This window comes from Micromys minutus, assembly GCF_963924665.1.
Source record: "Micromys minutus genome assembly, chromosome: 1".
NCBI classification, from domain to species: Eukaryota; Metazoa; Chordata; class Mammalia; order Rodentia; family Muridae; genus Micromys; species Micromys minutus.
The window spans coordinates 119100252-119124258 of record NC_137969.1 but is presented as its reverse complement, the minus strand read 5'-3'; the positions used below and the strand labels follow the sequence as shown (position 1 = coordinate 119124258).

The 24007-nt window shown below is 41.2% G+C and overlaps 2 protein-coding genes across 3 annotated transcripts in view; one reads left to right on the top strand and one right to left on the bottom strand.

Annotated features, from left to right (window-relative positions):
* The window catches only part of LOC308430566 (serpin B6), a 75168-nt gene that overhangs the window by 26714 nt on the left and 24447 nt on the right, over positions 1-24007 (bottom strand). The gene's annotated exons all lie outside the window — the stretch shown is intronic.
* NQO2 (N-ribosyldihydronicotinamide:quinone dehydrogenase 2) lies at positions 1630-23813 on the top strand. Of its 2 annotated transcripts, XM_080912758.1 has the most exons (7): positions 1638-1718; positions 5316-5403; positions 6211-6375; positions 9901-10031; positions 19433-19546; positions 20433-20534; positions 22855-23813. In XM_080912758.1, the coding sequence occupies exons 2-7, from the start codon at positions 5397-5399 to the stop codon at positions 23029-23031; spliced, it is 696 nt and encodes a 231-aa protein (XP_080768884.1). In that variant the 5' UTR covers positions 1638-1718; positions 5316-5396; the 3' UTR covers positions 23032-23813. The 2 variants fall into 2 exon arrangements, with proteins under 2 accessions (XP_080768885.1, XP_080768884.1); XM_080912759.1 differs by lacking the exons at positions 19433-19546; positions 20433-20534 and having other exon boundaries at positions 1630-1718.

Genomic DNA, 24007 nt, shown 5'->3' with positions numbered 1-24007 from the left:
ATAATGATAGCTAAATATTGTGAATGTAAGTAAAGCTACTTAATTTTACAAATAAACACACATATACACAATAATTGATATTAGTAAGTGTCCTGTTATCAAAGCAAAAGAAACACTTTTAGCAGAAGAGAAAGAAATATTTTTTAAAATCCAAACAACAACTTTTGTAGGGGGCAATCTGACTAGTGTGGTCATCTTTAAAGTAGCCACACAGAGTTCCATTTTATTCTGAAATAAAATATGCGAGATGGGGAATTGAGGAAGGCACTGGTAGGCTTTCCTGCCTCCTTGCCTGTGATGCTAGTTCTACTTGTCCATTTCTGCAACATTAAAGTGACACAAATGATTAACTGTAGATCCCTTGAAGTTCATTATCAGTGCATCTCATTCTGAGAGCATGACCTAGAGCTGAAGCTCAGCATACAACGCCACTCTGATTGGTTTGCTGTAACTGAAGCAAATGCCAGATTGTTGGAAAGCTCTGTTATTCTAGTTAAGATTGTGTTCCTAGTGAACTGTCCTACTGTTCAACTTCTACCATTCTGATTCTAGTCCCTGGTGGAAAGCATCTGACCCACAGTGTGTCTGTGAGTTCTTTTTGTTCACAGATGCTGCTGTACTCCAGCCATGCCTGGTCCCACGGGTGCTGAGGCACCTACACCTGCAGCTCTGTTACAGGTCAGGGTTCACTGGCAGCCCTGACCCTGCTGGGGAGTACAGTAAAAATGCCATATTCCACCTCTTCATAAAAGGAAAATGGTAGCAGAGAGATCAACCATATCACCATTCCTTAAACTGGTAAGATGAACCTGAGAGTAGCAAGCCAGAAAGCCAACAGCAAACACATACACACACACACACACACACACACACACACAGACACACATGCAATTTTTTCATCTAAAGTTCTTACCAGCTCCTTTCCCCAGCTTCTCCAACTCACTTCTCCACTGGCCCTAAGACTTTCCAGCTTAGTGAGGTCCTAGGTCTTGCAACGTTTTGTTTTAATTAACTATTTTTATTTTTACCTATATATCCATTTCACCATTTTCTCCAGTGACAACATCTGGCAAAAGTGTCTTGCTGTGGCATGATACTGATAGGACAGGCAAAGAATGCATCCCTCAACACAAATATTGTTTTTTAACTCCTAAATCTCTGCAACCACTACTCTGATTCCCTATACCTGTAATTTGCTCTTTCAGGAAACAGACTCATGAAATGTATAACTTTTTTGGGATTGGATGATCTTACTCTGGGAAGTTCCTTGAAGACTGGAGCCAGATGTATTCACAACTCATTTCTCTTTTGATTGCCTAATAGTAGACTGTAGGAAGCTTTGTGCTGTTTTGCCTGGATATATTAGTGCCTCTGAAGGATTAGGTACAAGGCAGGACATCTCCCAGCACACAGGCTTCCTGCCAGATGCTATCAGCAAGAAATGAAACTGGTTTTACCCACAACCACATGAGCCCAGCCTAGGGCAGGAACAGGAGGAGGGGACAGGAAGGGAGGGAAGACTGACAGAGTCCAATGATTCTGCACTGACAGGCCCTAGAGGGAGTTGTGGGCAGGGTGTTGCCAGAATAAGGCCAAAGGTCAGTGTGAGGGCGGGGCCGTGTGGGGAGCCTGCGCAGCCGCAGTGTCTGCTTGCAAGCCGTAGCCTTTCCTGCCCTAGACCCTGGCTGTGCGCACCGTGTTCCCTACAGGAAGCAGAGGTGAGAGTTTGTTCACTGCTTCCCTGGGACATGTGTGTCCTTCCTGCAGGCAACTTTGGGGATTTGGGGAAAATGCAGAACTAAAGAAGTCTTTTCCGGTTTTTAGCTTGCATAGTAAACGATGGGCCCGTGTTGACAAAGTTCCTGACACCTTGAGCCTTTAAGTACCAGCAGGCGCGTCCACATTGGCTCCAGGCCTTGATTAACTTGAACAGTTGCTTCGTCAGCCCACTTCTGAACAGTGAGCAGTTGTGGGTCTCTGCATATTTTTTTTTAACCAAAGGGTAAAAATAAAAATGAATCCAGAGCAAAGTGTGTACAGGGTGCCTTCCCTTAATGTGTAGCCTTAAGCAGCTGAGTGAGGTTCACTCTGACGCCAAGAACTCTAGCCCAAAAGAAGTATCAGCTTTTGTAACCTAATGTGAAACTATCGAATTCAGTAACCTGTAATTTCTGGAAATCTCAGTCTGAAAGATACAGAAGACTGAACTTTTGTGAATCGTAAACGCCTCTAAGGTCGGGGGTTGGAGGGAGCGTGAGCAAGCTCCCTCTGGGTGAAGATAACCTAAGTGAGCACAGAAAGCTGGCAGGCAATGATGTCACTACGGGATAATATGTAAGCTATTGGAATGAGCCTGCCTGTGTAGAAAGAGGCATGGAAAGTGATGGTGAAAATATCAACATAACTGCTGGATGTTAAGACAAAATTATGTTTACCTCTATCATGTGGCTCATTTCATGTGGCTTGTAGGTTAACAACCATACCTCCCCGCCAAATAAAACAACAGCAAACAAACCAAAAAAAAAAAAAAACAAAAAACAAAACCTGGGTAACTTGCAATTTCTACCTAAGGAAAGTATCTGAGAGTGAAGAGCCTGTATCAGGAGATTGTCTCTATGTTCCCATTTCTTTTTAAAAAATCCATTTATCTATTTATTTTATGCATGAGTACACTGTTGCTGTCTTCAGACACTCCATAAGAGGGCATCAGATCTCATTACAGATGGTTGTAAGCCACCATGTGGTTGCTGGGACTTTGGGAAAAGCAGCCAGTGCTCTTAACCGCTGAGCCATCATCTCTGCAGCCTGATATTGCCATTTCTTACTCTGAGTAGCATAGATGGGGTGGTGAGGCAAGAGGAGGCAGAAGACTGCGTGTACTGGGTACCTAGTAGCACTGCTGTCAAAGTCTGGACTAAGGACTCTGGGCCCACTTGGGGGAATCCAGGGATGTGTTTTGCTCAACTGTAGTGGCCCTGGGAACCTTTGAAAGGGTGTATCAACCTTGGGGCTATCTGCCTAAGGTCTTCTGTTATTCTTGGCATAAAAGTTACTCTGCCCTATTTAGTGATTCCCCCACCCCCACCCCCAGATTCCTGGCTACATCACCAGCCACTCACTTCAAACCGGAGCCCAGCTAAATAACCTTTCTTGCTGTTTCTTGAACTCTTTCAAGTCAATTCCCACCAGGTCCTTACCCGACTGCCTACCAGCTAACTCTCCTTGACTTTTTTCTCTTGCTCCAGGTTTTTGCATGGCTGGCTCAATATCCCCATTTTTTCACTGTCTCTGGACATCCTTTCTGTAATGGAGCATGCAGAGAAAATCTAGATTTGTGGTGTCTACACAATATTTAGTGACTGAGATATGTGAAAAGTCATCTGATTAGTGCTCAGCTAGAGAGATGAAACGTTCGGTCTGCTCCATAAATATGCATCGTGAACCAAGGGCAGAACTTTGACATTTTCTAACTTTTCCCTAGTCTTAATGTTGACTCCCTGCATGAGTAAACAAATAGGACTGTCTCAAAATCTTCTGTCTCAAGTAGCCCAACAACCTCAGAACCTATTTTTATTTTAGCATGATATTTCTCGAATGATTAATGTGCCTTTTCACATGCTTATTAAGCTCATTTGTATAACTTTAAAGAAAAGTCCAAATTGGATTGTTTGGTTTTTCATGGTTGACTTTTATCTGAGTTTTTGGTTGTGTGTGTGTATGTGTTTTTCCTTACCAATATCAGGAAATATTATATGTTAGTTTCTTTTCTGTTGTTGTGATAAAATACTGTGACTAAAAGTGACTTGTTGAAGAGTCTATTTTGGCTTATGGTTTCAGAGGGATAAGAATCTATCAAGGCAAGGAAGCATGGCAGCTAGCAGCAGCCATGATGACAGGGCCAGGAACCTGAGAGTTCACATCTTTAATCACAAGCAGGAAGCAGAGAAAAGGGACTGGAACTGGAGTAAGGCCATATAATCTCAAATCCTGCCCTCAGTGATATGCTTCTTCCAGCAAGGATGTATGTCCCCATAACCTCTCCAAGCAGCATCACCAAATGGAAACCAAACGTTCAAAGACCAGAGATTATGAGGGTACATTTCTCATTCAAACCAACACATCCTGCCTCCAGAAAGCTGTTTGGAGACGTCTAGCCAAGACAGTGATGACATGATCCTCTGTGGTGGTTTGTATATACTTGGCCCAGCGTGTGGCACTATTAGGAGGTGTGGCATTATTGGAGGTGGTGTGTCACTGTAGGCATGGGTTTTAAGACCTTTATCCTAGCTGCCTGGAAGCCAGTATTCTGCTAGCAGCCTTCAGATGAAGATGTAGAACGCTCAGTTCCTCCTGAACCATGCCTGCCTGGATGCTGCCATGCTGTTACCTTGAAGATAATAGACCTCTGAACCTGTAAGCCAGCCCCAGTTAAAACTTATAAGAGTTGCCTTGGTCACTGTGTCTGTTCACAGCAATAAAACAGTAACTAAGACATCCCCCTTGTATTTGAAGCCATTTAGAAAGCATATTTTATCCAAACTCTTACTGAAGGGAAGTGTGGTAGAAGTTAAACCTTAGGGCTTGCTTACACATGCTAAATCCACCCAATGTCTCCTAGAACCATATTAAAGCCATATGGATATGTGCCATCTTTCTTAGTCTTCCGGGCCACCCTGTGACACTAGAGCAGTGCTTCTCAACCTGTGGGCCACACCCCCTCTGGAGTCAAAGGACCTTTCACAGGGGTCATATATCAGATTATCCTGAATATCAGATGTTTACATTACAATTCATAACATTTGAGAAATTATAGTTATGAAGTAGCAATGAAAATAATTTTATGGTTGGGGTCACCACAACAAAGGGTCACAGCATCAGAAGGTTGAGAACCACTGCTCTAAGTGGAAGACTGAAGCATGCCTTATTTACAGCTAAAGGCCCAGAGATGCACAGTGACACCCCTTGACTTTGCCAATGCCCTTTGTCTTATCAGCCTCACTTACTAGCTGAAAATGAAATCATGGGATGCAGAAAGGCTGGCTGAGCAGGCACAGCTCAATTTTTTTATCTGTGGTTCATTTCCCAGGATTTCCTCTATAGCTCCTGCATGGAAAGTTCAAGTCCTCTAAAACACACAGGAAAACATTGGTCTGACATGGTATGAGGTTTATACCAGGAAGCCCCTTCCCCAGAGAGGTTTCCTTACCCTCTGAAAAGCTGTTGTTCAGATGTGTTTGAGAAGCAGCAACTGTGAGGCCTGCTCTTGGTATCCTGACCTCAGCTCTATCTTCCATTCTTCCCTTTATTTCTTTCAGAGTGTTACAATAACCAAGGAGAGTGACAGTACCTGAAACTTTTGGCGATTATAGAAAATTAGAGAATTCATCTCCTCCAACATGGCAGGTAATGACTAGTTATGGGGACTTTAGACATTTAGTCAAATTATATCACATGCTATTAAAAATTCTAAGCAACATAGAAATGCATGTGAACCCATTTGGTTTATGACAGGGATCACTGTGTATAATTAACTTTTTTGGTACTTTTTACTTACTCTGTCCATTTTAACCTCCACCAAACAAAGTGGGCCAGATGCCTATTCTGTCTTTGTCCAGAAACCATTCTTGAGACAAAAAGTTCTCAAAAAGAGCAGTGAGGAAACTAGTTTCTGTTTTAGACCAAGGTTTGGTTCCATCTTTTACCTTTTTCCTCCTATTGAAGTACTGGGCTGTCCAAAATGAGCAGGATTTTAGAAGAATTTTGTTATATGTTTTTTTTTTAAAGAAACACGGCTTAGTTGATTGTATTATGAGTAAAGGTTGACTATCTTAATACAGAAATACAGTTCTGAGCACATGATTACCAAATCTCCAGAATCGAAATGTTTAGGTTCTTGAGCATTTACAATTTTGAATTTTCAAATTTGGGGTGTGAACTTATGAAGTCTATACAGACATTTCAAAGTTTGAAAAAAATCCAAATTCCAAATCATTTCTGGTTCCAAACACTTAAAAACCACAAGCTGCTCAACTTCTATTATTAGTAAGTCTGGTTACAGTACCCTGTACTAACACTAAACTTTTCATTGTTATAACACCCATTTAAAAGGCTGCTGATTTCTTTGGTTCAATGCAGTGATGTGCCTAGTCTGCACTGGGTTTTGGCAAAAATGATTTGCTTTTCAAAGGAAATGAATATCCCCTTTGACAGGTAAGAAAGTGCTCATTGTCTATGCACACCAAGAACCCAAATCCTTCAATGGCTCCCTTAAGAAAGTGGCTGTTGAAGAACTGAGCAAGCTGGGATGCACAGTCACTGTGTCTGATTTATATGCCATGAACTTTGAGCCCAGAGCCACAAGAAACGATATCACTGGTGAGTCCAGATACAAATCTTTGAAAGCTTTCTGTATGTTCTAATTTTAAAATGTCAGCAATATCTAACTGTTCCTTCCTCACTAGTCACAGAGTGCCTAACAGCCAACTTGAGAATAGATTTGTTTGAGCTTGCAGTTCTAGGTCAGCGACTGGATATAGTTACATCATTGCTGCACTGGGAGCCTGAGCACAATGAAACTAATTCTGGAGAACCAACTTCCTAGAATCCAAAGTAATCAGGTTTGTAGATTGTCCAAAAGCTGTTTGTATTTTAATGTTAATTCCACTTCGGGCAAAGAAGGGCTGCCTAGTCTGTAATCCAGAGGTGACTTCTTTTGAACCCTCCCATTTAAATTAGTAAAATAAAGGAAAGCCATTGACTGGGCTGGGTGAGGGTGGTGGAGGGGGAGAGTTCTGCAGAGGTCAGAGGACAGAGGATGAAGGTCATGGCAACTTTGAGGTTCCCAAGGACCAGCTGGACCCAGGTGGGATTGATTGGCATTAAATAGCTATATACATTATGGATTTTATAGGTCTAATATCTCATATAGAAGGGCAGTTTGTATCTTTGTCTATTTGGTGCAATCTTGTTGTGTAGAGGGTTTGTGGATTGAGAATTGAGTATATAAACCTGTATGAAAAGCTATCAGGCTGTAGAGTTGTGTTTGTGTTGAGTTTTGGGGTAAATGAACACCCGGGATGGAGGTGGTGAAAGACCCCCAAATTAATTGGGGAAGCCCCTCACTCAAGTACCCGGAAACTCAAACCCAGGAATCCACGAAGAGCCTATCTTGCTGCAATCAGGCAAAGGTTTATTCCAGAGCTCTGGGGACAACACATATCACACACAGAAGATAAAGAAGTCAATCCCGAACTCAAATGGGGAGAAGTATTTATAGGGAAAATCACATAAGCAGTTAGCAGCAGGCGCATAGCAATTTCATTGGTTCCTTTAAATTGGCACACTCTGTCCATTTTGGACACGATTTAACTCTAGGTCACTCTATTTTGGGGCACACTGACCTTTATACTTTGTTTTTCTCAGGACGTCGGAGCCAGAACTTATCGAGTCTAGTTGGTCTGCGGTTGGGCCATTTCTTTAAACAAGTTGTTTTGTTTTTAGCTTTGAAGCATATTTGTCCTCAAGACAGGGTCAGTGGGGCCAACTTAAAATTTTAACTCTTTCACTGGAAAACTGCACGGACAGAGTTGGGCTGTGGTGGCGGCTCAGACGGGGTGCCAGAGGTACTTACAGCTCTGTATCAGGGTTGGGCCTGAGGAGTGAGACCTCAGGGCCAGTAAAGAGATAAACCATTATTTTATTTTTTAATATTTACTACAACACAGGTTGCCCACAGGCATAGTCTTCTCAAGGGAAAAATATTCATGTAAGTTTTCTCTTTCATACCTGTAAGCCTGTTATGGATGGGATCTCCTAATTTGTTCTTAAGAAAATGTTCCTACTGTTTGCTGGCTACTTTTATTTCAACTTGACACAAGCTAGAGTCATTGGAGAAGTGGGAACATAGACTAAGATAATGCCTCCATAAGATCAGACTGTAAGCAAGCCTGTAGAACATTTTCTTAATTTAGTGATTGAGGGGAGGGATCAGACCACTATGTGTTGGGCCACCCCTAAGCTGGTTGGTGGTCCTAAGTTCTGTGAAAAAGCTGAGCTGAGCAAGCCAGAAGGATCAAGCCCTCCATGGCCTCTGCTTCAGCTCCTGCCTCCAAATTTCTACCCTGTTTGAGTTCCTGTCCTGACTTCCTCCAATGATGAATAATGAAGTAGAAGTATAAGCCTTTGAACCCTTTCCTCCCCAAGTTGCTTTGGTCATGGTATTTCATCACAGCAATAGTTACCCTAACACAGAATTTGGTATCAGGAATGGGGTATTGCTGGAATAGACCTAAACATGTTGGTATGGGAAGGACTTTGGAACTTTGTGTGAAAAAAGGCCATAGAGTGTTTGAGTGAAAAAAGCTTGGTGCATGTGTTCTGTGAGAGCTTGGAAGAAAGGAATGTTAAAGAGAAGTACAAATGATGGAGGCCTGCTTAAAAAGTCTTAGAGGGAAGTTGAGAGTTACTTAAAGACCATAGAGGCCATTTCATATTTACTATTTTGAATGAAAGTTCTGTGGTTCTGGTCAGCTGAGACTGAAGAGTCAACTGTGATTAACAAGCAACCAGCACCACTGAAGTGAAATATTTATTTTGCTGGGTGTATCTTAGTCACTGATCTATTGCTGTGAAGAGACACTATGACCAAAGCAACTCTTAAAAGAAAGCATTCAATTGGAATCTTGCTTAAAGTTTCAGAGGGTTAGACCATTATCACTGTGGCATGGAGCATGGTAACATTCAGGCAGGCATGGTATTTTATTATACCCCTAATTTCCATCTCTTCCATTGATAGAAGTAAAAAGGTACTCATTGTTTATGCACTTGGAATTATGTAGACTACACCTCCAGATTCAGTCTGTAATGTTCATCCAGTCTTTCTTTCTTCTTATACTTGGGTGTATGTGTGTTTGCTTGCTTGCCCCTATGTATATCACAAATATGCAGGTGTCAGAGAAGGTAGGGATAAGGTATCAAAACTCCTAGAATTTGAGTTACAGGACATTATAATCTGTCTTATATGGGTGCTGACTAAACCTTGATCCTCTGCAAGAATACAAAGTGCTCTTGGCCACTAAGCCTTCTCTCCCCCTCTCTCCCATTTTTTTTTTCAAATAGATTAGTTCAGGCTAGGGATATATCATAATAGTTGAATGCCTGATCCCCAAGTTCAAGACCAGTACTATTTTATAAACAGCAAAATGGGGACTAAGAAAGTAGAAAGTGCAGAAAGTGTCAGACCCATTTCCTTTGGATATTGAAGAACTACTGTAAGTTCAAAGAACGTAAGTAGACTTGGGCTGAATGTGATGTGGTGGCCATACTCCATCTGATAACCTCTCCAGAACATCCCAGCTTTATCCCTAATGTAGTTCTACTCTAGGGGTCCCTATAAAGCATAGAAAAGTAGAGTGCGAAGAATTGCTCAATTTTTTCAGTTATAAAAAGGACTGATTCACTTTCCATTGAGATTCTTCTCAGAGGCCTTGAGTTTGTACGTTCAACTCTTGATGCCATGCATTTGGGGATCACATCAGTCTTAGGCCACCATGCCTTCAGGACTACTTCTACTACCTGGGATTCACATGGCACTAAGTACCTAGCTTCTTACAAGTCTTGGCTTCCTTTCTACTAAGTTAGGAATTTCAGGGATCTCATGAGTTGTTGGGAAGATGTAAGAAGTGACCTGTACAGAGCATAGCTCCTGGAAGATAGGAAGCATTCTTACCAGTGTGGCTCTCAAGTCTTCTCTCTCAGCCTGATCTCAAGACTGAACTTCTGGTCAGTCACAGAAAAATTCCTAAGGCTTTGGTGAGCTCAGACCACATAGCAGTTTTTGGAAGGCTGGAGCAAGCTGGGGATACTCACATAAAAATGAAAACTTGATCTTTTCTTTGCTAGGTACCCTCTCTAATCCTGAAGTCTTCAGTTATGGGATAGAAACCTATGAAGCCTACAAGAAGAAAGCTCTGACCAGTGACATACTTGAAGAACAGAGAAAGGTGCAAGAAGCTGATCTAGTGATATTTCAGGTTTGTTTGTTTGTTTTTCCTCAGATGAGTAGAATCTTCCTATAATAAATAGTTGAACACTACATTTGGAACCAATGTTTTTAGGTCTTGTACACAGTTACTTGAAATAGCTTTCCTAGTTATAACCCTGGGTAGAATACTTACCTACTTCAGTAAAGAGATCCTAACAGCTAATGTTATTTGAAACCCTGACTCTCTAAGTCAGTATGAATAAAGAATGTACCCATGGAACTGGTCACTAGGTGTTCTGAAAAGCTGCTGCAGAAGTGCTCTACATCCTAAGTGGAAGGGGGAGTCAACTTCTTCTGCCCTGGGAGAGGTTACCCAGAACTCTTACGGTACAGGCAGTGGTACTGCCTGGAAGTGCACACTATCAGCCCAAGGCCAGACCTGGCCCAGATGCATCAGGACTGGGCTCTGCCATCAGAACTCACAGCCTACCCAAGAAAGACGAACACCCAGAAACAATCTGCCTCTGGAGACCACGGGCCCACAGACCTACAAGAGAGACAAGCTCCAGAAAGAGACAACAAGTTACCTAGCATCACCTATAACAAAAAAGCAAGAAGCAAGCACAAGACTCTAAGAAACAAAAACCAAGACAACCTCCCAACATTAGAACTCAGTTCTCCCACCACTGCAAATAGTGGAGATCCCAACTCACCAGAAAAACAAGATGTAGACTTAAAATCATACTTCATGATGATGATGGAGATCTTTGAGAAGTGCATAAATAAGAAAAAAGTATAGGAAAACCAGGAGAACACATGAAAACAAGTTGAAGCCCTTAAAGAGGAAACACAAAAATCACTTAAAGAGCTAAAGGCAAGCACAAACAACTAGGTGAAGAAACTGAAAACAGAAATCAAAACAACGAAAAAAAACACAAAAGGAGACAACCCTGAAGTTGGAAAACCTAGGAAAGACATCAGGAGTCATAGATGCTAGCATCACCAACAGAATACAAGAGATGGAGAAGAGAATCTCAAGAGCATAAGATACCATAGAAATCGTTGACACAACAGTCAGAGAAAACGCAAAAATCAAAAAGACTCTAACCCAGAACATCCAGGATATCCAGTACACAATGAGAAGACCAAGACCAAACTTAAAAATAATAGGTCTAGAAGAAAGCAAAGACTTCCAACTAAAAGGCCCAGTAAATATCTTCAACAAAATTATAGAAGAAAACTTTCCTAACCTAAAAAAGGAGATGACCACAAACATACAAGAAGCCTATAGAACCCCAAATAGACTGGACCAGAAAAGAAATTCTTCCTGATACATAATAGTCAAAACAACAAATGCTCAAAACAAAGAGAGAATACTAAAAGCAGTAAGAGAATAAGGACAGGTAACATATAAAGGCAGACCAGTCAGAATTATACCAGACTTCTCAACAGAGACTATGAAAGCTAGAAGATCCTGGACTGACATCATACAGACCCTAAGGGAAAACAAGTTCCAGCCCAGGTTACTATATCCAGCAAAACTCTGAATCACCATAGATGGAGAAACCAAGATATTCCAGGACAAAAACTAATTTATACAATATGTGTCCACAAATTCAGCCTTACAAAGATAACAGATGGAAAACTCCACCACAAAGAGGGAAACTTCACCCTAAGAAAATCAAGAAACTAATCCTCTTGCAACAAACACCAAAGAAGAAAAGCACACAAAACATAACTCTACCTCTAACAACAAAAATATCAGGAAACAACAACCATTATTCCTTAATATCCCTTAACATCAATGGACTCAATTCTTCAATGAAAAGACATAGACGATGAGTACTTTTATGTGATATGTTCTGAGGGCCTATGCTATGTGCTGTGTGGGGATCTCAGGCAAGCTCAGACCTCCAGACATGACAGGACAGAAGAGGACATTGGATACTACTACAGATGGTTGTGAGCCACCATGTGGTTGCAGGAATTTGAACTTAGGACATCTGGATGAACAGATCTGTTTTTCTCGACCTGACACACACTGCTATCTGTAGCTGCTGCTGGTGACATCATTGTCCCCAGGGTTTCCGGTGCTTCCTGTTTGACAGATGACAAGAACAGCTGAATACTGGGTCAAATGTCTGTGCTTGCCTTGACTCAGCATGTATTTCTGAAGCTGGTGATGTCCCTGGTGTCTGCAAAATCTGCTCTTAATGGTTAGCCTTCCTCAATCTCAGGCTTTGTCAGGGGACCCTCTACCCAGCCAGTAGAAAGCAGATTCCTACTCAGGGAACGACATCAGCTAAGGTCAGTGGTGGAAGAGCCAGAGATCTGTATGAGCCAAGATGATCCCCAGTTCATCACACACCTCGATCACAACCATGTCAGCAATAGATCCAGATGGAGCGACAATGTAGGCCACACCACTCCTTTTAGCTCCGTCTACATTATCCCTAGAAGGGAAGAAAACATCAGAGCTGACAGACACACCACTCAGCTGGCTGACCCATTCCTTCTTCTCTGCCTCTTCAAACAGCACTCTCCATTTCACCAGGTCTTCACCCTCACCAATGGTGCCGCTCACATACTGATCAATGAACGGCATTGGAGATTTCTGCTCTCTTCACCCCAGCTTTAAACTTAATGGAAAGCACTCGTGGACAGCGTCGAAGCCACCAAGAGTTTGACTTATCGCCTGAAAGGCGTGGACAGTGTATCTGAGACTGTTGTCCTACACGTTCTTTGCGTAGCACACCGAATATACTTGACAGCGAAGGTCATCAATGTCGCCATTATTTCTGGGTCTTCAGTTCTGTTCCACTGTACCTTTCTGTCTGTGTACCAATGCCATGCAGTTTTTGTCGTTATTGCTCTGTAGTATGGCTTGAGGTTGGGGATTGTGATTCTCCCAGCAGTTCTTTTGTTGTTGAGAATAGTTTTTGCTATCCTGGGTTTTTTGTTATTCCAGATAAATTTGCAGGTTGCTCTTTCCAACTCTGAAGAGTTGAGTTGGAATTTTGATGGGGATTGCATTGAATCTATGAATGGGTTTTTGCAAGATGGCCATTATTACTATATTAATCCTGCCAATCCATGAGCATGGGAAATCTTTTCATCTTCTGAGATCTTCTTAGATTTCTTTCTTCGGAGGCTTGGGGCTCTTGTCATAGAGACCTTTTACTTCCTTGGTTAGAGTCACACCAAGGTATTTTATATTGTTTGTGACTATTGTAAAGGGTGTCGTTTCCCTAATTTCCTTCTCGGCCTGTTTGTCCTTTGAGTGGAGGAAGGCTACTCATCTGTTTGGGTTGATTTTATGTCCAGCCACTTTGCTCAAGATTTTTATAGGATGACTCGTGAGGAAGATAAAACATTTGTCCCAATACCCTGAGTAACTGGGTCCCCATGAACCAGGGATGCAGGAACCCTGCCCAGCCAGTGGCCCAGGTCCCTACCAGTCTGAACCTGAGCCCTGAGCACACCCAATCCCACAACACCCAGGAGGCCCATCACCCATGTGCTCCTACATGACAGAGCTCCTACATGCTCACAACTGGGTATTGTTTCTGTTCTACGGAATCTGACTCCTTCACACATACAGGCAAAATACCAATGTACATAATATAAAAATAAACATATTATAAAATGCATATAATCTAGGAAACATTAGGGTGTGATCAATAGTTTTTCTTTAAAATTACATTTTCATTTCCAAAATCATCCTTAGCTAACAGTTTATATAAAACAAGGACAAAGATTGCATAAAGCAACATTAATTATGAGGTATTTTTAAAAGAGTGGCATGTCTATAACATCCTCAGCCTAGCACCAGCTATGCCCTGTGATTCTGTCCATATGTTGAGGATTGATTCTAATGCTGTGTCTTAATTTGGCTCTCAAAACACTTCCAGGCTCTGAAGTTCCCTGACTCCAGCTGACTTTGACTTCTTATAAAGAATTGCTGTACAGCCAACTTTGGACAGGGAGACAAAGGCAGAACTTTTAGATTGTGTGGTTAGCGTCTTCGGGGGACAAGGACAGAGAGAATTGCCATGACAGGGGAGCAAAGAGATTGGAAATAAAGGTCTTCTGCCATTTAGTATTATTAGTATTATTAGTAGTACGAATCCAGGGAAGCAGCCCCTGGGGCCACTCCCCTACTTGAATCTGGGGAACCAAAGATAAAAAATAGATTTAGAAAATGTTAACTCTAGATTACCAGAGAGGAATGTGTGCTAACTGCAGGGAGAATTAGAAGTGACCAAACATTGAGCTAGTTAGGCATTCTAAAAGTTAAGCTGACGTGTTTGTGTGTCTTTCATCCATGAGCTCTTAGGCAAATGCAGTGCAGGTAGAATACACTCATTGGAGCTCAAATGGGTTAGCAACTGTTAAGAAATGTCACCCAAATATGGGGCAAGAACTCACTATTCAAAGTTATTTAGAGATTCTCAGATAGAATACAAACACACCATGGTATAATATTAGGAAGAGGTGAGAATGGACTTAGCAGGCTACAAACGTTGCCTGAGCCATGTGGGGATTTCTTGCCATGGTATAGAAATGCAGAAAATCTTTGGGCTCTGAGGTGCTGGAAACCCCCTGCTGTTCAAAAGACAGAATGCTCAGAGGGAGTCAGAGAGAGGCAGATAATAGAGACTGCTGACCTCCAACAAGGAGAAAATCAAAAGTGAGAAATAAATGAATTTTGGTTTAATTGTCATTAAGGGTAGAAGGGGTTAACTGTTTAAATGCTTTTAAATATACATGAAATAAATAAATACAAGCCTTTTATCTCCAATATAGAAAACAAAGATATATAGAGATAGAACAGAGATTGAATGAAAGAAAATGATTTAAAGAAGATTAAAAACTCAAATATTCAAGAACTTTGAACAGGGTCAATAAGGAATGACTGGGACTGTTCAGCCTGGTATAACAAATTTAGAGCCTGAAAACGGCTTATTTGCTTAGTAAAAGGAAATTAATTGAATTTAAATACACAGATGAATACACACACACACACACACACACACACACACATGCCTTGATTTTATGTAGGTCAAAGAGCAGGGGACAAGTGAAAAGTCCTAAGGGAGTCTGTGCTAGGTGCAGGGATGTCTGAAGGTGCTCAGCCACTGAGCTAGATGAGCATATTAAAAATTGAGCTGACATGTGTTTTCCTTCATGAACCCAGAGGTCTTTGGCAGGTGCAGCAATCTTACAACAGCCCAAGAAGTTAAGCAGAGTAACAACTAACTAATACATGCATGTGTGTTTTGTATGTACAAGTGTGCTTGCAGCTGTATACATTCAAAAGGCAGACATCATGGGTCCTGTTTCTTCCCTGTCTCCTTGCACATCTGTGACAGGTTCTCTTAATCAATGTGCCTGGAAGTAGGCTAGCAGCCAGCAAGCCCCAGGGATCTTTCTGTTTCTGCCTCTAACAGTGCTGAGATTACAGGTGTGCATATAACCACCCCTAATGTTCACCTAAGTGCTGGAAGCTCATAACAGGTTCCCATGCTTCTGCTACTGGTGTTCGGGCACTGAGACATCTACACAACCCCCCAAAAGTTGCATCTTTCTTCCAGTGAAAACCCAACATCACTCCCATTTAAAGTAAAGTGATGTGCTTTGTTCATCGAAAATCCACTACTTGTTGAGAGCAAGTGTGTTGAGGATTGGTTGTAATTTTTGGTTTTAATTACTCACACATGTTAGCTCACAAAATCAAATGGGAATCCGCACCTACAGACACTGATTGTCCCTGTTGTCAATTGGTTTCGATTAATCAATAAAGAGCCAACTGCCAAAGGCTGAGGAGAAAGAATGAGGCAGGACTTTTGTGCTGCAGTACTTAGTTAATCTGATTTTATCCCGTAGGGTAACATTTACCCAGTGCACCTGCCAGTGAGCTCTCTGAATTAGCAAATGAAACACACACACACACACACACACACACACACACACACACACCAGTTAAATTTTTTACTGACTAGCTCAAAGACAGGGCAATTTTAGTCCTCTCTACTGCTAGCAAAGACTCCCCTCTTATACATTTAATTAACATATTTTAAAATCTATATTTCATTTCTGCTTTCCCAAACACATTGGAGAAGTGGCCTGTGAGGCAATTTTCTCTTATTCTCTAATCTTGAGTGGGCTGTAGGTCTGGCCTTTATTTTTCCCCATCTTGGCAATCTCTGCACACTTTCTCTCTCCTAGTTCTTAGCCTACACAAATCCAGGGGTCCTCCCTCAGTCTACCCGCCTAGCCATTGTCTGTGAGCTTGTTATTGTTAAAACAAAAACCAATTGGGGACAAGAATCCTGAGTGTTTTGACAAGAAAATTCCCAATTTGGGGGTATGGATCTTTCAAAGCAGTAGAAACAATACCTAAAAAGATTCTCCAGCAAGGAATATTGACAAGAAGCAGAAGAGGTTCTGCCACGAGAGGCCCATAGAACAGGCCACATCATGAGAGGTAAGGTGAGAAAGGTCAGAATAAAGAACTCACCAACAAGTAAGAGTCAGGGAAGAAACCTTAGGGGTCATTCACAAGATTGGGTCTGGCACTGAAAATCTAAAACATAGATGTAGAAAGGAATAGCCAGTTTATACCAGAGGGGAATGTGTGCTAGCCATGGGGAGGTGTAGAAGTGCCCAGCATTGAGGTTGAAAAGGCATATCAAAATTAATCTGATGTGAGGATGTCTTACATTTGAGAATCAAGAGTGCACTGAAGGGTGTCTAGAGGCATGATCACCAACCAGGAGCATAGAGCAGCATTTATTTAAGACTACAGATGGCACACAATGTGGCAGGCAAGAACTCAGTATAAAAATGATTTACATATTCTAAGATTGAATAGATACACACACCATGATGTACGATAGATTAGGAGGTGTGGCAAATTGGCTTAGGAGACTATAGGTTTTGCCTGAGCCACAAGGAGATATCTTCCCACTGTTTGGACCTAGAAAAAAAAATTTAGGCTCAGGAATTGGGAGCTCCTGCTGTGTAAAGATAAAAGCTACTTGAAAGTTCAGTAAAAACAAATGGTAGAAGCTGCCTGCCTCCCACAACCAGATAAATAAAGAATAGAAATGAAGTTTGATTTAATTGTTTTGAAGGATGGGGGAAGTATAATGATAATTATTTTTATGGTTTTAAGCATACATGGAATAAAGAAATTCCAGGCCTTTGATGTCAAAGGTAAGAAAGAAAGACACACAGATAGAAGGGAAAATGACTGAAAAATGCTTTAAAGAAATTTTGAACAAGTTTATTCCAGAGCAAAGACTCAGATTCTTTTAACCATGGATCATATGGGAATTATTGGATTGTTTACCCACATATGACAATTTTAGAGTATGGAAATAGACTTATAGATGAAGGAGAAGGGAATTTAATTAATGCTAAATACATAAATAAATGAGACTTTTGATCTTAAATTATAGGTCAAATAGCAGGAGGTAGTTGTAAAACCTTATCTTCAACAGATAATAGAAACTTATATTAATTCAAGTTATATCATGACAAAGGGAACCTGTTTAGATACAGGTACATCAATCTCTGTAGAAGGGAAAATTCATGTATACAGGTGAATAAATAACTTAGGTCTCGATCTCATTTAGCTCTGTCCACGAGTTGGTGGGTGAGCACTATGTCAGCAGATACTATTTGTTTAGATTGATTTAATTCTTTTAATTATTAAAATGTGTGTGGTTGGGCTAGAGAGGTGGATCATCAGAGAAGAGCACAAGCTAGAGTAGCTATCCTAATGTCAAATAAAATAGATTTTCAACCAAAAGTCATCAAAAAAGACTAGGAAGGACACTTTTTACCCATCAAAGGAAAACTCTATCAAGATGAACTCTCAACCCTGATCATCTATGCTCCAAATACAAGAGTACCCACATTCATAAGAGAAACTCTACTAAAGCTCAGAGCATATATTACACCACACAATAATTGTGGGAAACTTCAACAAAGTCACTGTCCCTGACATGCCAGCTAGATGGAACCAGATTTCAATGCACAATTGCTTATCTAGTCAATTTGTGCCAACTCTTGTATTAAATTTCCTGACCATTAACACGACAAAACCTCCCAACCTAAAAAGCCCAGGGCCAGATGGATTTAGTGAGGAATTCTACCAGACCTTCAAAGAAAACCTAATACCAATACTTCTCAAACTATTCCATAAAATAGAAACAGAAGGAACACTACCTAATTCATTCTATGAAGTCACAATTACTCTGATACCTAAATCACACAAAGACCCAGCAAACAAAGAGAACTTTAGACCAATTTAGCTTATGAATATTGATGTAAAAATACTTAATAAATTTCTGACAAACTGGATCCAAGAACACATCACAACCATCATTCAACAGGATCAAGTAGGCTTCATCCCAGGAATGCAATGTTGGTTCAATATATGAAATTCCTTGTTTCCATCCTCTGACTAGTTGCTACGTACATATCCAATGCTCATGCATGCACACACACACACACACACACATTAGATCAGTGTATATATCCCAAGAAGGTGAAGCTGCTACATAAGGAACTAGACCAACAGACTGATTTCCAGGAGCATTAATTCATTATGGTACTCCTGCCAGAACTTGACAGGATGCAGTTAACATGTACCTATAACAATCTGGGTAGTCATATAAGCATGTGCTTCTAAAGTGTTGTTATAGTGACTGAAATCCAAGTCAAACTCAAAGGGAAGGGTTGTTCAATATATAAGGGCTCTGTTCAACCTGAGTCTTTTGGACGAGAATGGCCATGGCAGCACTTCTGGGGAGCTCTGCTCTCCCCATATTTCCATCACCAAAGAACTTCACTGACCCAAAGTCTCTATTTCTACTTCCTATCTTAGTTTGGGTTACTATTGCTGACCATGACCAAAAGCAAGTAGAGGTGGGGAAAAGGCTTATTTGGCTTACACTTCCACGCCCATAGTCTATCACTGAAGAAGTCAGGACAGGAACTCAAACAGGGAGAGAATCTAGAGGCAAGAGTTAGTGCAGAGGCCACAGAGGAGTGTTGCTAACTGGCTTGCTCCACAATGCTTGTTCAGCCTGCTTTCTTATAGAACTCAGAACCACCAGCCTAGAGATGGAACCACCCCCAATAGTCAAGAGATTTGCTCACTAATTAAGAAAACGCCTACAGCCTGATCTTGTGGTAGCATTTTCTTGATTGGGCTCCTTCTGCTCAGATGCCTTTAGCTTGGGTCAAATGGATATAAAACTTCCTTGGTACCAGAGTTAGTGCTACCCCTCTCCTCACTGTGCCCATGTTGTGTCCCCAGTAGGCTGATCCTGTAGGCTCCCTTTGTCCTCCGAGGGTTCCCTCGGAGGAGAGATCACTGGAGCTAAAGTATGAATCCTAAGACAGGACATAATTTGTTTCTGCTTGTTCTATCTCCAGTTTCCACTATACTGGTTCAGCGTTCCAGCAATCCTAAAAGGCTGGATGGATAGGGTGCTATGCCAAGGATTTGCCTTCGACATCCCAGGTTTTTATGACTCTGGTTTTCTCAAGGTATGTGCTCTGAAGATAAGATCACTACAGATCCATCCAGTGGAAGGAAAGATGAGGGTATCTATCAACTTATGTTTCTAGTTCAAATTTCTGTATTAGATAAATAAATATTCGTTATGCACAACACACATTATAGATGACAAGTACATCTTTTTTTTTTTAATTTACAGAGCTTTTTGATAGTTGGTGGATATGCATTCACACTAATCTACACACTAGGCAAAGGAAGTATGGGCTGGGTACTGAGCAAGGGTGAATAACACGGACAGTACCATTATCAGCCCCAGTGCCAGGGTACCAACTCTGTGAGTCTGGCTGATCTTGTATATCAGTTGACATCTTTGGGTTCCATATACCTACGATGGGGACTGGTAATCACACAGTTCTATATTGTGGGAGAGGGGTTGTGAAACCTGGGAGGTACCATGCATAATATCTATATCTTATGGAGAAAATGTTCTGCTAAGCAAATAGCTTTAAATTTTAAAAATTTCAGAAATTAAATGTATATGATGAAGAAGAACCAGGTAACCAAGATGCTTCACTGCAAAGTCATCCTGTGTAAGCCCATCCATCACCTTTCCATTAGGCCTGTGGTATCTAAGTTCTCGTAGTATCTCTAAACCTAGTCCCCTCCAGAAGTCTTGCATGTTAGAAGTTTGATGTTCACTTGTCCCTTTACTGCCTGCTCTGTCCCCATCCCTGTTAGGGCATTAGGTGTCATCTTTAGATGGGCCCACAGGACATGGGAGCATTACAGCTGTCCTGAAAAGAACCTGAACTCAGACTCTCTTCTGGCCATTGTAAACCTCTATACTACATCACAGGAGCTCAGTTTCCTCTTCTTGCAGTCACAAGATGCATTTACTCTCTTCCCTTCCTGTAGGGTAAATTAGCCCTTCTTTCCTTAACCACGGGAGGTACAGCAGAGATGTACACAAAAGCTGGGGTCAGTGGAGATTTCCGGTACTTCCTGTGGCCACTTCAGGTAAACATGCCCTGTGAACCTTCCCTACTTTTCTGACCCATTGGACAACCCTTCACCCATCACCCCACACATACACACAAACATACATACATATATGCCTTGTAACCTTGCCACTCCATATCATTTTGACCCCAAACTAGATAGAGAAAATAGCCATTTTGTCCTTATTTTATTTAGATTGGTAACAGTTTAAAGTCTGGCTAAGAGGGAAAACACAACTTTTGATAATGTCTGATCCAAAGTTAAGCCAAATCTGGCTAGCCTGCTGTCTGTTTTCTGAGGATTGTGATGGCCCTGAGGTGGGACCAGGTGTGTTGGTATGAGTAAGGAGCAACAGCAAGGCCTGGAGAGCCCTCTCCAGACTTACAGTGATCTATGGAGCTAGCATCCGCTGGACCTTGGTGAGAGGTACCACAGACCCTGTGATATGAATAGCTTCCCCTGAGCCACTGACCAACCTGGACAGATGAGTGCTCAAGAACAGCCCTCTACAGAAGGGAAGGGTGATGACAGTGAGTTCCAGCAAGCTAGGATGCCCATGTGCATGGAACTCTCTGGAGAGGGACAGAGAACAAGAGGCAAACTTCAGAGCAAAGACTCTTAGGAGACCTTGAAACTTAAATGGATATGCTTTCAGATGGCAAGGAGAAGCACCTGTCCAGTTATGAGGAAATCTTGTACTTAATAGTTGGAGGGATTGCTTTTGTGAACGTAGACATGGTGGACAGAGCTGCATGTATGAAGAGTCTGTGGTGGAGGAAGTACTGAGTGTACACAGAGCCTTGAGTTTGAGCTCCAGCTCCCTCCTACACTTGTTGTGGTAGTGCATCCCCATAATCACCACTTGGGAGGTGGAGGCAGAAAGATCAGAATTTCAGAGTCATGAGTCATCTTCAGCTACACAAGTTTGAGGCCTGCCTGAGATACAGGAGTCTTTGTCTCAAAAAAATAAAAATTAAGATTTGTCTCTTTTCTTTCTAGGTTCACATTCCTTACTCATTTCTATTGGCATTTTTAACTGGTTTGCCAGCTCTTTGATAGTGAAATTATCTTGTCTTTTCAAAACAGAGTTGTCTTTATATAGACAGTATATACATTTAAGTTCATTCCTTGTCTTTGGTGTTTGCTCTCATGTTTATGTGATGAATGTGTGTATGTGGATGCAGTTGTCTGTGCATGCATGTGAATGATAGAGGTCGGTTTCAAATAAATTCCTTCGTCACTTTCCACCTTATTTTTTGAGATTACATCTCTCATTGATCTTGGTGCTTGCTAATTTGGCTTAACTAGATGGCTAGTGAGTCCTGGGATCTGCCTGTCTTTGCTCCCCTCCCCACATATACTGTGGTTACAGATCCAATGCTGCCAAACCCACTGAGTGCTCTTAACTGCTGAGCCATCCAGCCCCCAATAATGGATTTTTAAGAGCTGATTTCCAAAAAATCATAACATCTGAGGGAAAGTAATATAAAAACATATAGGTGGGCTTTCTGTACTCTAACCCCGCCTGATAGGGAAGGCTTGGATGAGCATGTGAGTTTTTAAAAAGCATAGTGCAAAAGACCAAGTGTGATATTTCTAGGGGAAAACTAGGCTTGTTTTGAAAGGTGATTCCAGTTAATGAATTCGTGATGTTCCATTAAGGGCAATTACACTCTGTGAGCTTCCCTCTCTGAAGGCTAACCATTCTCACACATGTCCTTGACTGATCTTAAATCTTGCTTTGAAAGTATGTCCTTTATCCCAGATTATAACAACATATAGTAGAAGTAAAGGTAAACATTATAAAAATTTAAAAGTCCACTTAATCTACACCTACTTGTAATTGACTTCCTAATGCCCTAGATCGAGCCTTACATTAAACTGTCTATTACTAGTTTATTTTACCTAAGTGGTATACAACAAATACTGCTTAAAATTTGTTTTGAATTCACAAGTTTAGTCAACAACTTTCCACAGGAGCACATCATAGCTAAAATAATCTCTCTGTACTTAGTACTGAACATATAATAACATATTTTGACAAATATATTAGGCAAATAGCATATTTGGAAAAATAGCATAATTTTCCAAATCCATCAAAAGTGTGTTTAGTGGTGCATTCATTAGTAAAGATCTGTCTGCAAATTCCAGCTGCCAGGTTCCTCTGCTAATGAAGCACTCTACCCTGCAGCTATCCATAAGTAGACTGTTATCAAATACTTTGTAGCACTGTTTCATAATTTTTACAGCTTATTCATATCACTTTCTCCCTTTCCTAGTTTAACTGGATGTACATAAAGAATGTGGTTATGATAATTTCTTTTCTTTCTGGCTTCAGCATGGTACATTGCACTTCTGTGGATTTAAGGTCCTTGCCCCGCAGATCAGTTTTGGTCTTGATGTTTCATCAGAAGAAGAAAGAAAACTGATGCTGGCATCATGGGCACAGCGGCTGAAAAGCATCTGGAAGGAAGAACCCATCCACTGTACACCCTCTTGGTACTTCCAAGAGTAACATTCTGTGCTCCGATGCAGCAGACAAGCAACACAATGAGAGACCTAAAGTATGTGCAAAGAGAAGGTGGTACTGTATCCTGGGATATATTGGACCATGCCCACCAATGAGCGTCTTCAGTTTCATACAACTACATCGGATATTTCAAAAATCAGCTTGTTGCACTGTATTAGTTCTGCCTGGTCATTCACTCATTTTTCAGTTTTTAATGTGTCTCTAAAATTTCTCCTGCTAGTTTTCTATACTACAAACCTTTGTAGTATAGTTTTCTAAACATGTTCCACTCAGTTTCCTGTTAGAATTGTCATCTTCAAATGACTTCTATCTGCAGTTTCTTTATATATTCCTTTCTACGTTATATTCCTTTCCATTCCTTTCCCCTCTTCAGCAGCATCTTCAGACCCTTATTTGTTTATTAAAATGTTTAGTTTATGCATGCACACACATGCCACAATGTGTGTGTGTGTGTGTGTGTGGGTGTGTGTGTGTGTGTGTAAGTGGTGGTGATTTGAATGAGATTGCCCTGTAGGCATATATGTTTGACTATTTGGTCCCCAATTGGAAGAAGTGTTGAGAAAGATTAGGAAGTGTGGCTTCGGTGGATGCAGTGTCATTGTGGCAGGTTTTGTTGTTTCAAAAGACTAGTGTCATGCCCAGTGTTCCCTCTTTGCCCCCTGCTTTTGGACGAAGATGTTAACACTCAGCTGTTGCCACCTTTGCTCTGCCACATTGAACTCTAACTCTCTTAAACCATAAGCCCAATTAAATGCTTTCTTTTATTAGTTGTTTTGGTCATGATGTTTTGTCACAGCAAAAGAAACCTTAATACACAAGTCAAGGGACAACCAGCAGAAATTAGTTCTCTCCTTCTATCTTGTTTCAGATACAAGTACAGGTAAACAGGCCTGGCTGGGCCATGTCGCCAGCTCCAGACCCCTTTTCATCTTTTTTGCTGTCATTAGATGTTCTTCCAAAT